The following is a 14161-nucleotide window of genomic DNA, read 5'->3' as shown; positions in this document are numbered from 1 at the left end:
GGGGACCGGAGACCGGGAGGGACCGAGGGAGGGGGGATGCAGAGGGGACGACCGGTGGCGGCGGAGACCGGGAGGGACCGGAGTGGGTGGTGCGGATCCGGGATGGAGGAGGACCCGTGATGGCAAACGGGAACCGGGGATGCAACGGGGCCCCCGGGGGTGCGGTGGGGCCGAAGGGGGTCGGGGGGGGCACACGGGAACCGGGGTTACAGCGGCGCACCGGACCACGGCGGGGACCGGGAGGGATCGAGGGGCAGACCTGGGATGCAGAGGGGACCCGGGATGCGAGGGAGCCACACGGGAACCGGGGGTGCAGCGGGGCACCGGGATAAGGGGGCAAACGGGATCCGGGGGTGCAGAGGGAAGCCCGAGCGTGCGGTGGGACCTGAGGGGATCGAGGGGGAGAGGGAATAGATCCGGGGTTCAGAGGAGACCTGGGACGGGGGGTGCAGCGGGCACCCCAGGGATGCCGAGGGGCACCGGTGGCGGCGGGAACCGGGAGGGACCGGGGCGGGAGGGTGCGGGTCCAGGATGCGGAGGGGACCCGGGAGTGTGCAACGGAGATCCGGGCGTGCGGTGGAGCCGAGAGAGATCGGGGGGGCAACACGGGAACCGGGGTTTCAGCGGGGCACCGGTTGACGGCGGGGACCGGGAGGCACCGGCGGGGAGATGCCGATCCGGGATGCGGGGGGGAACCTGGAGCGGGGTGACACACGGGAACCGGGGGTGCAGCGGGGACTCTGGATGTGCGGCGAGGAGCTGGGAGGGCTGAGGGGACAGAGATCCGGGATGCAGGGGGGATCTGGAGCCGAGGATGCAGCGGGACACAGGATCGCGGCGGGGACCGGGAGGGACAGGCGCGGGGTCAGATGCGGGATGCGGAGGGGACGCAGGAAAGGGGGACACACAGGAACCGGGGATGCAGCGGGGACTCGGGTCACGGCGGGGACCGGGAGGGACCGGCGGGGGGTCAGACCCGGGGAAGGGACACACGGGCAGAGGGGGGGCAGCGGGACCCCGGGCTGCGCTCCCCTCCCTCCCCGCCGGGGGGCGCGCGCGGACGCGGCGCGAGTCTCGCGAGGCGCACGTAACTCTCGCGAGAGCAGCGCGTTGCCTGGAGACCGGGACGCCGTTGGCCGCCGCCATGGTGAGAGCGGGGCCGCGGGCAGGGCCGGGCCGGGCGGCGGGCAGCGGGACAGAGAGGGCCCCGGGCGGCTGGGGGGCTCCGGAACGGCTGCTGAAGGGTTCCTGGAGCCGGGGGGGTCGGGCCGGGCCGGCCTCGCTGTGCGGAGCCGCGGCGCTGCGGGGCCGCTCGGGTGGCACTGCCTCGTGGTTCAGCCGAGCCTGGGGAGAGGGGTCGGGCCGATGCCAAGCACAAACCCGGGCTGGGGAGGAATGGGTGGGGAGGAGCCCTGAGGAGGACTTGGGGTGCTGGCGGATGAGAAGCTCAACATGAGCTGGCGACGGGAGCTCGCAGCCCAGAAAGCCAAGTGCATCCCTGGGTGCATCCAAAGCAGTGGGGCCAGCTGGGCGAGGAAGGGGATTCTGCCCCTCTGCTCCCCTCTTCTGGAACCCCACCTGGAACCCTGCGTCCAGTTCTGGAGTCCTCAGCACAGGGAGGACATGGATCTGTTGGAGCGAGTCCAGAGGAGTCCGCAGAGATGATCCAAGGGCTGGAGCACCTCCTGTACAAGGACAGGCTGAGAGAGTTGAGGTTGTTCAGCCTGGAGAAGAGAAGGCTCCAGGGAGACCTTAGAGCAGCTTCCAGTACCGAAAGGGGTCCAGAAAAGCTGCGGAGGGGCTCTTGATCAGAGAGTGCAGGGATAGGACAAAGTGGAATGATTATAAGCTGAAAGAGGGGAGATTTAGATTAGATATTAGGATGAAATTTTTTCCTGTGAGGCTGGTGAGGCAGCGGCCCAAATTGCCCAGAGAAGTGGATGCCCCATTCTTAGAGGTGTTAAAGGCCAGGCTGGATGAGGCTTGAAGCTTCCTGATCCAGTGGGAGGTGTCCCTGCCCATGGCAGGGTGTTGGGACTGGATGGGCTTTGAGGTCCCTTCTGACACAGACCATTCTGTGGTTTATGATTGTGCGCCTGGGGACTTCACTGCGGAGATGAGCTGGCAGCAGCGGGGCATGAGCTGTGGGTGTCCTTGAAGGTCTTGCAGGCTTTCAGGCTCTTCTGGGGGTGCTGGCTCCATGAGCCCATGCTCCCTGTCACCCTTCTCCTGTCCCCACCATGAGAGTGGTAAGCTTCATGGCCTGGGCCAGTACAGCACAGCTTCCTCCCAGCACCCAAGCCACACCTCATGGGTTTTGTTTTCTTTCTTTAGGCACCTAAGAAGAAAGTCGGGAAGAAAGCAAAAGGGAGCGATGCTCCAGCAGTGGTGGATGCCTTGTCCCCAAAGGAGATGAACAGGGAGCAGGTGAGAGATCCCAGTCTCCCAGCCTTAAAACAGCACTCGGAACCCCTGCTTGGCGCCTGGCTCTGGAAATGACAGCTGGTGGAGGCTGACAGAGACAAGCAGCTGGGATTCATTCACTGCCTGACACCCGTCTGGGCTGTCAGGGGGGGTTCTCCCTGTTCCTGGAAGGAGCAGCCCCCTCATCCCACCCTCCCTTCCCCTGATCCGTGGCACTCTGTCCTCTGGCCCTGTGCCCTTGCTGAGTTCTCCCTGACTCTGCAACCCTGCACCCTGCTCAGCTGGGTAGCGGCTCTGCCAGAGCTCTGTGATTTGCAGCCTGCTGCGCTCTCAGTTGTGTTGCTGCTGGGACAGGGGGCTTCCATAGGCGTGGGGAGGGCAGACAGAGTTGGAAGCTGCAGCCACTGCCCCTTGGTTGTTCTAAGTCCCACTTGTCTTGTCCTACAAACAAAGGGAAAGATGGCCCTGGGCTGGCGACCTTGCTTCTTGGATAAGGTCTTGCACAAGTGTGCCCAGGTGGCCAACAGCATCCTGGCTTGTATCTGCAACGGTGTGGCAGGACTAGGGAAGGGATTGTTCCCCTGTACTTGGTGCTGTACTTCCCCCTTCTTGGCTTTGCAGCTGGAGAAGCATGTTGAGCATCTCAGGCAGGAGCTGGACCGGGAACGGGAAGAGCGCAGTTATTTCCAGCTGGAGCGTGACAAGATTCACGCCTTCTGGGAGATCACCTGCCAGCAGCTGGAGGAGAAGAAGGCAGAGCTGCGTAACAAGGACCGGGAGATGGAGGAGGTGGAGGAGAGGCATCAAGTGGAGATTAAGGTGCGAGGGGAGGAGGCTAGGGGATATTGGGAGTGCCTCAAGCTCCGATTGAGTTTGGGCAGTCCTGAGGAGGTGAGAGAAGGGGGTAGAGGAGGAGGGGCTCTCGGTCAATATCCCATCTCTGAGTGTCTTCCTGCTGAAGCCCCTCACCTGGTCTGTGGCTTATCTTTAGGTTTACAAGCAGAAGATGAAGCACTTGTTGTCTGAACACCAAGCAGACCTCACTGAGCTGAAGGTAGAGGGCACCCTGTCCAAGAAGCTGACCCAGGAGGATCACTTGGTCCAGGAGATGAAGCTACAGAAAGACACGCGTTTCTTGCAAGTGAAGTTGAGGGAGCAGGAGCTGGCCCATGAGACACTGATGAAAAACATGCAGCTGGTATGTCCCTGGCCAGGCTGGAGCTGCGTATGAGGTGCCTCTGCTGCTGAGGGAGGTGGTGGGGCTGCAGGCTGAGCCCTCCCTGCCATGCCATGCGAGCAGGAGCTTGCCTCCCCAGCTCTCTCCATGGGGTGGGATGGTGTTTCCCACAGGCACTGGTAACAGATGGACTCAGGACACTAGAAAATCCACACAGGAACAGGGCGAAGGGATTCCTGGAGCACCTCCTGTGAACCCTGCTTTCCACAGCAGGGAACTGTGAGAGTAGCTGGAGAAACTATGAGCCACTGTTTGCAGGGATAACATGGGATTGGTGCCATGGCGGGAGCCTTTCCCAGGGAGCAGGAGGGAATCCTTCAGGATGCATCTGACTCAGGATTTGGTTTTCTGCCTCTAACATATAGCTTCTCCCTAACAGACGCAAGAGAAGGAGATTATGCGGCTGCGCAAGGATTTTGAGAGACAAGTGAAAGGTCAGGACCTGTGCATAGCTCCTGCGTGAGGTCTCTTTGTTGTTGTGCTGGGGAAGGCTCCTCAAGCTCTCCTGTGCTGACAGTCTCCCTGACAGAGCCTCAGGCAAAAACGGGGCTGTTTTTCCCCAGGTTCTGGCTCGTTTTCCCCCAGTTCTTGCATCCTGTGCTCTGGGCCTGCCAGACCCCCAGCATTGCATGAGTGGAAGCGGAACGGGTGCCTGTAGTGTGGGTGAAGGGTGCAGGCAGGATGCCTGTCACTGCTCCAGGCTGTACCGCCAAGCGCAGCTGCCTGGCCGTGCTTCTCCAGGCTGCAGGATGGGCTGGGTGGAGGAGCCCTTGCAGAGTCCTTGCTCCAGTCTCCTCCTCAGGGGACATTTCAGGTTCTCATGGGCTGACTTGGAGCATTTCCATGCCCTCTTTCCAAGGATGCTATTTCTGGACTCTGCTCTCCATGGTCCCAGCATAACTGCTCCACACACTGGTGGCAGCTGCAGTGATGCTGCTAATGGGTGTCTTGTCCTCAAGTAATGCCAAGGTGGCATGTGTCGGACCAGCGCTGGCTGGCAGAGCTGGGGTGCATTATGCAGGGTCTCCAGGAGGTCCTGGAGGTCCTCCAGCACAGCCTCTGTGCTCCCCCCAGATATTGAGGCCAAGTACACCGTTAAGTTGCAAGTCCTCCGGGACGAGCTTGACTCGCGGAGGAAGGTGGAGATCTCTGAGGTGGAGGAGAAGAAGAACAGCCATATCAATGAGCTGATGAGGAATCACGAGAAGGCCTTCCGTGACATCAAGAACTACTATGATGATGTCACACACCGAAACCTGGAGCATATCAGCTTTCTGAAGGTACTGCCTGCCCCTGCTGCCACAGCCTGCCTGGCCTGCAGTGTCACCCTTCCCCTAAGGGACTGGTCCTGTGAGGATTTCACCTGCATCTGGCCAGATTCCAGGTGGCAGTGTAGCTGCTGTTGGTCTCCTGGGGGCTGTAGACCATTACATGAGCAAAGCTTTTGTGCACAGGGAGATATGTCTTGCTTGGCTGGCAGTGGGAGGGTGTCTGGATGGTGTGGGAAGCTCTGAGGAGCTGGGCAGCCCCCAGGAGTTGGCACTTGTGTTCCCAAGAATAGGAGCAGGTGAAGGAGATGAAGAAGAGAGAGAATCCCTTGAAAAAGGAGAGGGCAGGGTTGCTGCTCCAGAACAAGCAGCTGAAGGAGATGCTGGAGCGGGCCCAGGAGCAGGTGTCTGATCTGCAGAAGAAGTTGGCTCGCTGTGAGGAGGACAAGGAAGCCCTGAAGGTGAGCAGCCAGCCCTGGCCTTTCTCTAGTCACCCTGACTGTTTCCTGGAGGGAGTCGCTCAGCAGTGACCTCTGCTGCTTCGCTTGGCCAGATCACTGAGCAAAGTTCTTTGAGTGATTTTCAGTTTAGCTGGGTGTTCATAAGATCTCATGTGGGACTCCCGGGGCTCTGGCAGCGAGAAGCAAGAGCAGCTCCTGCTGCAGAGGGAGAAGTGGGTTGATGTGAGTGCTGACTGTTTTTTCTCGTCCATATTTGTTTGGTGGTTGCTCTCCTCCCTTGCTGGAATGTATCCTCCACACCTTCCATGGAAACCCATGCTCTTTAACTGTCCCTTCCCACTCACAGAACGCTAAAGGCTGTCTGAAAGTCACCCAGAAGGAACTGAAGGATCTTCAGTGGGAACACGAAGTGCTGGTGCAGAGGTTCAGCAAGGTGAGAGCCGTGGGTGGATCTGGGCATCCCATTTCCCTCTCCAAACCCTGTCCCCTCTGCAGAGGGCTGGCCACAGGGGCTTAGTAGAGAGCCTGTGCTTAGCCAAGGGCTTTTTGAAATCCTAATCCAGAGCTGTGTGATAACTGCTGCTTCCAACAAAGCTTCTCACAGCTTTGGCATCTCCCACGGTCAGCAGACAAGCCTGGCCTTGTATTTTGCTAAGCAATCATGCACGCTCTGGTGGTCTCCTCCTGGCCTGCGAGGGGCTGGCCGTGCAGCAGTTTGGGGGCAGAGCTGTGGGGAGAGATTGTCATGGGCCACCACCCTCAGCCACAGCTTGTTCCGTCCTTCTGCTGGTGCTGGGGGTCACTCCCTCCACTTGCCGTGTTGGAGCAGCTCAGGATGAGTCCTGTTGACTGAGTTCTTTCAGACTCAGCCTCTTCCCCCACCAGTGAGCTCAGATAAATCTTCTGAGGCAGGAGACGGCTCATTTGCAATCCGTAGAAATCCCCAGGAATATGAACATTGATCTGAGGCCTCGTTAACAACCCATCATTAAGGCAGCAACATATTCAGTGCATTCAGAAATAGGCTGTGGAGGAGAGATTGTGTCCTAATTAGGACACTTCTTAACTAGCTGTGAGCCAGGGCCTCGTGCCAGCTGCGAGGAGGAGAGAAGAGATACCCATGTGCTGTGGGGCCCTCTCTGAGGTCCAAAACAGCGGTGCAGTCAGCCCGTTCTGCTGCCGGGGTGTCCTGAGCCCCCGGGGCAGGAGGAGGCAGAAGCGCAGGTGCTGAGGAGGTGCCGGCTGTGGAGGGAGGGGAGCCGTGCTCCAGCACCTGTGTTCCCCGCGGGCTGCAGATGCCGTGGGGAATGGCTGGGCTCTCGCTAGAGCAGGCAGGGCTGAGTGGCCAGGCCTGTTTGCTGTGTGCCCTGGGCGGCTGCCAGCCCAGGGCTTCCTGAAAGTGGTGTGAAGGCCTTGCTGTCTTTGGGAGCAGGTGCAGGCGGAGCGGGATGAGCTCTATCAGAAGTTCACCAAAGCCATTAATGAGGTACAGCAGAAGACAGGCTTCAAGAACCTGCTCCTGGAGCGCAAGCTGAAGGGACTCCACACCATCCTGGAGAGAAAGGAAGTGGAGCTCAGCGAAGTCTTGGCAGCCTCCAAACTTGACCCGGGTGCTGTCTCGTTGGTCTCACGGAAGCTGGAGGTACCGTGCGCTGCTGTGGGGCCCTGTGGAGGCTCCCCTTGGTGGGGAGAGGCTGCTCTGGGGTGAAGGCAGATCTTGGAGTGTCTGAGTCCCCATAGCTGTAACTGTCACGTCACTTATTCCCAACGCTCTCAGGGTCACATGTGGTGCTGCAGGGCACTCCATCTCTCCCTCAGGGATGGAGCATGTGTGTGTCGGAGTTTGGCACTGATCTCTCCCTCAGGCGGCGTGTGTTTCGAGGAGCGTGGCCTGAGGCTGAGCAGCGCTGTGCTCACCAGCTCTGTGCTGCTGAAGGGTCAGCTGTGTGTGGGCTCCTTCAGCCAGCTGGGTGCTCTGTGCATGGGGAGTGACAGCCAGTGAACATCGCCCAGCCTCTTTGGTTGCAGAGAGAGCGTAGACAGGTTCCCAGGGGCTCTGCAATGTCTGCCATGCTAAAAATACATCTGCAGAAAGCCTCAGCACAGAGGCTCAGAGACCCACATTCCTGGAGCCTTCTGTAGCCGTAACTGGAGAAGCAGCACTTGCTTCAGATTGGGCTGAGACACAGGGGATGTGGGTTTCACACTTAGCTCAGACACTGCACCAGTGCCCTCCCACTCATCCCACGCCAGCCCATCCCTTTCCAGGTCCCCTCTGTGGTAAGTGTCAGTGAAGTGCGTGGACACCCTCTTGCCAGGGCGCCCTGGAGGTGTGCAGAGCAGCAGCCGAGGCTCTGGAGGCGTAGGATGGGGCAGAAGATGTGTCACCTACTAGCAGGTGCCACAGCAGCAGGAAGAAAACACATTCCTGGGAAGGCGTCACGGCGTCAAGTTCTCCTGCACCTGCTAGAGTCCTGGAATTCTTTTGCTCAGCTGCCTCCAGTGTCTTCCAGGGAGCCTCTCTCCCTGTAATTCCTTTGGTGCCGGCAGGGCAGTACTGCCAGAGCAGGTGCTGCCGCTGCCCCGCCTTGCAGTGAGGCTGACCGATAATGGCAGGGCTGTGGTAGCTTATGTGTTGTTGGTCCAGGTAGTCCCTGTCCCTCATCTCTGCTTGGGGCTGGCTGTCCCTGGCAGTGCTGGCTTGAAGGGGGCAGGGTGGTGACCCCCTGCCTGCCAGGCCGTGCTGTGAGCTGCTCCGCTTGAGCCAGGCCCCAGAGCTAGTGCTCGGCCACTGTGCAGCAGCTCCTCTGTGCGCTCTGCCATGCCTCTCCCTGCTGTGGCATGGCCACCATGCCCCTGGGGCTGGGCAGCCACTGCCTGGCACGCTGTCTCCCTTTGTAGGATGAGCTCGGTTCCAAGGATGACGCCATCAAGGACCTGCAGCTCCAGCTGGCCCGAGTCTGCAAGGTGAGGGACGGGGCTGGAACTGCTCTCTCCCTGGGTTGAGGCTGTGGGCTGTTGGGTGGCATGGAATGGGCACCTTCTGCTCAAGGCCATGCGCGGGGCACAGGAAAGGGAACTTGTAGCAGGCCAGCTGAGCTGCTTCATGCCCTGTGCTGGGTAAGACCCAGCCCGGGCTGCAGTTTCCCCCGTCTGCCCTGTGAAGGAAGGGCAGACATTCCCTGTTGGGATGCCCTGTTGCCATGCAGGAAGCTGGTGCCCAGGCATGGAGGGGCTGGGTTGGAGCTGGGCTTTGAGCTGACTTTGGGTTGCTTCTCTTGCAGGCGCACAATGACATGCTGCAGGTGTTCCAGGGAAAGCTGGCAGCCTTTGGGATCCCCCTGGACAGCCTGGGCTTCAAGCCTCTGGAGAGCCCCGTGCTGGGGCAGGAGATAGGGCAGGGCCCTGCAGGACTTGTTTCTGTCCCCAGCTGACGCTGGCTGGCACTGAGGGATCCGCTGTGCTAGGCACGGAGCCGGGCTGTGCTTCGTGCTATTAAACATACCCCAGTGAGCCTTTTGCAGGATGTGGAGGACTTCCCCACTCCTGCCTGGGGGGACACCAGCCACAGGCAGCAGCTGGCTGACTTGGCTCTGACTGCGTGATGCCAGTGCAGCCCAGGACCACAGCTCATCCCAGAGGGCTCCCAGCATCCCACCCGCTGGACCGGACCCTCCTGCCTCCTGTGTTGCCCGCAGAAAGGTGATTTTTTGAGACAAACATGTTTTTTTAAGCTTTAACAGTGTTGGTGGCATAGTTTTCTCCAGTGACCTCCATCCCTGGGAAGAGGACGTGCGTTTCCCCTAACTGCCGCGGTACGTTGTGTAGGAGTAGGGGCTGATCAGCAGCGGGAGGTGCAGCTTCTGGGCTGTATCGGTGATGGTGAAGACGACCTGGGGGAGAGTGAGGAGGCAGTGGCTGGGATCCCCCTCTGGTGGGGCTCACCTAGCCTGAGCCAGGCCCCGAGGGATGCTCGGAGCAGAGCCGGCAGTGCTGCAGGAGGGAGGCTGGGGCATGCAGTTCATGTAGGACTCCCGTACCCTGGCTCTGGTCCCCCCGTGGCTTCAGCTGTATCCCGTGGCCCCCATCCCCTGCTCCCCACGTTCTGTACCTCCACGAAGGGGTAGAAGCTGACGTGCCCCAGGCCCTGCCAGTACGCCGCCGTCTCAAAGTGCAGCTTGTAGGTGCCGGCCTTGGCCTGCCCTGGTGCCAGGAGCAGCTGGCAGCGCCCATCCTTGTCTGTCCACCTGAAAGCAGAACGAGCTCGCTGTGCCATGGTGGCCGCGGCAAAGGCTGGGCAGCCTTTCCTGGCAGCTGCCCGGTTCAGAGGTTCGGGCAGCAGCATCTTCTGCCTGTTTCGCTGCTGCTGGCTCTCCTACCTCTGCTCCAGCTCCGTCCACTGCAGCCCTGGCTCCTGCAGCCGGGCCAAGCGGATGGCAACCCCATCTGCCGGCAGCCCCGTGGCCGTGTTCAGCACGTGGGTGGTCAGGGAGCCATTCACCATTTCAGTCATGCCTTCAGCCTGGAGCAGAGGAGTAAGCGGGGCTGGAATGTGTCCCAGCAGTACTGCGTGCCTCTCTCGTCTGCCGTGCTACAGCAGGCAGTGCCACAGCCAAGCACCCCAGCCAACCCCAGCGCCTCTCCGGAGTGGCCCTTGCCCGGCTTCCCTGCGTGCCCCCTCCCTGGAGCAGCCCTTGCTGCCACCCCAGCGCTGGCTCTGGGCCTCGGCTGCTGACTGAAGCAGCAATGCTGGAGAGGAACAACAGTGACCAAGGCTGCCCGGCTGCTTACCTGGCTCTCTTCCGTCCTGCTCAACCAGGGGCCTGTGGCTGGTGACACCGTGCAAAATGCCATCCCCTGCCCAGGCTGCCTTGGCTGGTGCCTCTTCCCACGGAGCTGGCGAGGCTGGATGCCGCTATCCCAGCGCAGAGCTGCAGCAAGACTGGGCGCTCCTCCCTGGCTGGGCTGAGCCAGCGCAGGTGGCTTCCCCCTGGGAGGTGCGCCCTGGAACCCTGACGGCACCCTTGCCCCACCAGCTCCACAGCCCCGGGGCCGATGGAGCAGAGCCCGGTGGGATGTTGGGGTGCCAGGCCAGGAGGAGCTGTGGCAGAGCTGCCATTCCTGCCTCGCCTCTTTCCCTGGAAAGCACCTGGAGTTCGTTGATGCTGCGGTGGCCGGGTATGTGGGAGCTGCCAGGAGCAGGCAATGGATGTGACATTGGCCATGTCCTGCTGGGAAAGCTGAAAGCCAGCCCATAGATGCTGATTCACACAGGTAAGTGCCCAGCTGCCATGTCCCTGCCCATGGCAGGGGGATAAGAATCTTTAAGTTCCCTTCCTACTTTACAGCAGGGTCCTTTTTTAAAGACAAGATATTTCCTGGTCTAGAAGCCATTAAGTCTGTGCTTTGAGGTTACTTTTATTCTATGTGCATTCTCATTATTTGCAGAACAAAGGTGAGATGTGTTTGCGGTGTTTTACCACTCTGTGTTGGCTGTTAGAAATACAGCGTCACACCCGTCTTATTTGGTTTAAATCATCTCTGGTAAAATACAGTTAAATTTTAAAATTAAAAATATACTGTTTTTCCCCTGCAACTCTTAGACACTTTCCAACCCATAAACCAGACCAGCTTTCAAAGAGGTAAGTTTACATATTTTTGCGCTGTTCACATAGTAAAACTAGGTTCTGTCCAAAACGCTTAATTTTAAATGTACTAAGTGTTTGTTAGGGTTGGGGGGTTGACTAAAGATAAGGCAGAACACGAAGGGTCACACAGGCTCTGCTCTAGGTTTTCTTAACAGTAGGGAGTGCTGCAATGCTGTTGCCGAGGCAAGTGAACTCTGTTGAGAAAGCGGATGAAAAGACAGCAGTCCTGTTTGCTGGAAGGGCAGAAGAAGAATTTCAGGAGTCAGAAAGCGGCAGTGATGTTCAAAAATGAGCCAAGACTATGGAGAGAGGTCCTCACCCCCTTTTTGGTAAAACACCAAAATCGAGGAAGCTCGCCTTAGTTTTGTTTTATCTACACTTGAATGTGTGTCATTTGGTTTTCAGAAGCAGAACTTTCCAGAAGTTATCCTTAAACTGATTCAGCTGGTAAGCCATTTCTCTCAGAAGCCCTTGTTGTTAATCAGGACCTGATTAGACCTGGCTTTGTATAAATTCCTTGTGGAGATCTTTTGTCAGATCTTAAAGCAGTGCCTCGTGCCCAGTCTGATTCCACTTGGTGTGGTTTGACCTACGGGAAGTTTGTAGGAAAACCTGTTGGTGAGACAAACTCGTGTGCCAGCCTGAGCTCGCACATACGGTAGAACTTTACGTTCCCAGTAGTGTGATTTTTCAGAAACAACATCCACAGCAGTCATAGAATCATAGAATCACTAAGTTGGAAGAGACTTCTTGGATCATCGAGTCCAACCATTCCTATCAACCACTAAACCATGTCCCTGAGCCAACAGTCCTACAAAATGCTGTCAGAAGTCAGGGCTGGGGACTGAAATTCTTATTTCTTCTTGACACACAGGCTCAAGTTGGTTGGTAGTTCTATGGCACATTATCATTGTCCCATCCTGAGCTAGCTTGTGCTCCATGGGCAACCAATTAACCACCTCTTTCTGTCCCATAAGAGCTACAGTCCCTTTTTCTTCTCTGTAAATACCCTCTGTCTTTTCGCTGAGACTCTCCAGTTTTTGCAAAAAAAAAGCTCAGGATTGTTCTCAACTTGTATTAACTCTGGAAATTGCTTCCTCTGTTTCACAAGTGAGGAAAGGCTTCTGCGCCCAAAATTTTGTCTTTGTTTTCCGTATTCTATGTTAACTCCCACTTAAAAATTAGCTTTTATAAGAATGACTTATGAACTTAGTGAAAAACGGCTGAGGGGTAAGATGAAAGGTGGGCAATAGCAGACCTGGTGTGCGTGTAGCAGAGGGAAGAGATAGGAAGGATTGTCTTGGTTAAAGCGCTGAATGCAATTTTAAAGCAGCAGGGTACAGGATTGTGTGGAAAGTAGCCTAACTAGCTCTTAGATGAGAAGCCTAATTATGCCCAATTACTTCTTTGGTGGGAAGACAGCTCATTCTTGCTTTTATGTCAGCTTTAACTCCATCTGATAAATAAGTGAACAATAACAACCAATGCTCGTGTTACCATTTTCTGCTTATGAATTTGTCAAAATTCATATAAATAGAGCTGCATATTCTGTTCTTTATGCCTTAGCAAATAAGTGTAAAACATATACATTTATGTTGTGTCGTATCGGGTCATATTATGTTATGTTATGTACCATGCGTATATTGGGCTTGATTTCAGCTCTGCCAGGCAGTTTTGTGCTCGTACTGCTCTGAAAGTCTGAAGACAGAACTGGCAACTTGGTTTGTTGTTTCTGAAAAGAGAACAGGGATTTTTACAGAAAAGAAGGAACGCCTTCTGTCTGTGCCATTAACTGTTCCAAGAACTTTACTGATGTTTCTTAATTTTATACGATAGTATTTAAACTGGAGGTGATGTTTCTTAATTTTATACGATAGTATTTAAAATGTAGGCAGCGTATTCGAGAAGTTGGAGTTCCTGATGTGGGGGACCACGAGATGGCAGCATGGATTAAACCTGGCTGGACTCAAACGTCCTGCTAGCTTTTGCTCACACAAGTGTGATCAGCCACTCCACCAGCTTTGGCTGTGTTAGAAAGTACTAGAAAGATAACACTGATCATACTGTCACCTTCTTGTATTTAAACATCATAGTCAAGTGTAGGTCTAAACCACATATATTGTCTGGATTTTCTTTCCAGCCAGGAATGCGTAGCCATTGTTATCTCTTCAAATGCATCCTTTTTTCTCATTGTCTTGCCTGTTCTCTTGTTTCTGCTTACAAAATGTAATGTCTAAATGCACTAAAAATTGCCAGCGTTTGGTTTTGGAGTGGGTTGGATTGGGGTTTGGTTTTCCTTTTTTTTCAGAGAGAAAACCAGTTTCTCTCTAAAACTGAACCAGTTGTGTATGCATCATTGAGTTGATGAGGTTCTGCAAGTCTACACCTTAGTTATTTGGTATGCAATCACTGTTGGATTTTTCCTCTGTAGCCAGGTGATTTAAAGGTAAGCAGAAAAAGTTTTCCCCTAAATGTTATGTGAGGGGCTGCAAGTGTGCTTCGAGAAGGAAGAACCAGTTGTGTTATGCAACCAGGGCCAAATGTGACGATTCAGAAATGTCTGTAGATATGAGATGTGCTGGTATATAGGATGGATAATTTCATCAGTTACCGTGTAGCATTAACGGCTGAATTGTCCTGTTTCTAAGGTTTACAGGAATTAGACAAGTAAACTCAAAAACATTCTGGTGTCTAACAGAGAGGCTCCAATACCCGGAGGAAATGTTGTACTTATCTCAACTCCTCACCCACAGCTTTTGGCTCATAATATTTGTGTCTTCATAATAGAGTTATTGGGTGCTTAAATTCAGTAGCTATTATTTATCTAATTTTCTATTAATGAAATTAACAGCAAAATAGGCCAAATGATTTTTTTTCCACATCCACTCTGTTGGTTAAAACTAACAGACTCTCTGTAAATGTAATTGTGGACCGCTTGGTCTCGGGTGCTTCAGTGGCATTACTGCCAAACTCGCACTACTTTCTTTACTCTACAGCCTCTTTTGTGTCTGAAGCAGAGACCTAAAATTAAGGAGCTCATCAATTCCTGGTACACAGTGAAGCAGGAGCGATGAGTGCTTTGGGGAAGGAAACTTTGGTCATTTTTAATCCATCCACTGCAAA

General features: G+C 55.8%; 2 protein-coding genes across 4 annotated transcripts; one reads left to right on the top strand and one right to left on the bottom strand.

Annotated features, from left to right (window-relative positions):
- Positions 1–552: 552 nt before the first annotated feature.
- GAS8 (growth arrest specific 8) lies at positions 553–9088 on the top strand. 2 transcript variants are annotated; one of them, XM_054078589.1, is made up of 11 exons: positions 553–1147; positions 2335–2427; positions 3046–3243; positions 3416–3622; positions 4041–4095; positions 4736–4941; positions 5223–5390; positions 5737–5823; positions 6823–7032; positions 8292–8357; positions 8675–9087. In XM_054078589.1, the coding sequence occupies exons 1-11, from the start codon at positions 815–817 to the stop codon at positions 8822–8824; spliced, it is 1773 nt and encodes a 590-aa protein (XP_053934564.1). In that variant the 5' UTR covers positions 553–814; the 3' UTR covers positions 8825–9087. The 2 variants fall into 2 exon arrangements, with proteins under 2 accessions (XP_053934564.1, XP_053934565.1); XM_054078590.1 differs by lacking the exon at positions 553–1147 and adding an exon at positions 1343–2249 and having other exon boundaries at positions 8675–9088.
- Positions 9089–9267: 179 nt separating this feature from the next.
- On the bottom strand, positions 9268–10663 carry LOC104061281 (5-hydroxyisourate hydrolase). Of its 2 annotated transcripts, XM_054078599.1 has the most exons (3): positions 10182–10663; positions 9770–9912; positions 9268–9637 (listed from the first exon to the last, which is right to left on the bottom strand). In XM_054078599.1, exons 1-3 carry the CDS (start codon positions 10644–10646, stop codon positions 9412–9414), a joined length of 834 nt encoding a protein of 277 aa, XP_053934574.1. In that variant the 5' UTR covers positions 10647–10663; the 3' UTR covers positions 9268–9411. The 2 variants fall into 2 exon arrangements, with proteins under 2 accessions (XP_053934574.1, XP_053934575.1); XM_054078600.1 differs by having other exon boundaries at positions 9770–10663.
- Between the last annotated feature and the right edge of the window lie 3498 nt (positions 10664–14161).

Source organism: Cuculus canorus, chromosome 13 (assembly GCF_017976375.1).
Source record: "Cuculus canorus isolate bCucCan1 chromosome 13, bCucCan1.pri, whole genome shotgun sequence".
NCBI classification, from domain to species: Eukaryota; Metazoa; Chordata; class Aves; order Cuculiformes; family Cuculidae; genus Cuculus; species Cuculus canorus.
The sequence above is the reverse complement of the archived record's forward strand: the minus strand, read 5'-3'. Positions and strand labels throughout refer to the sequence as shown.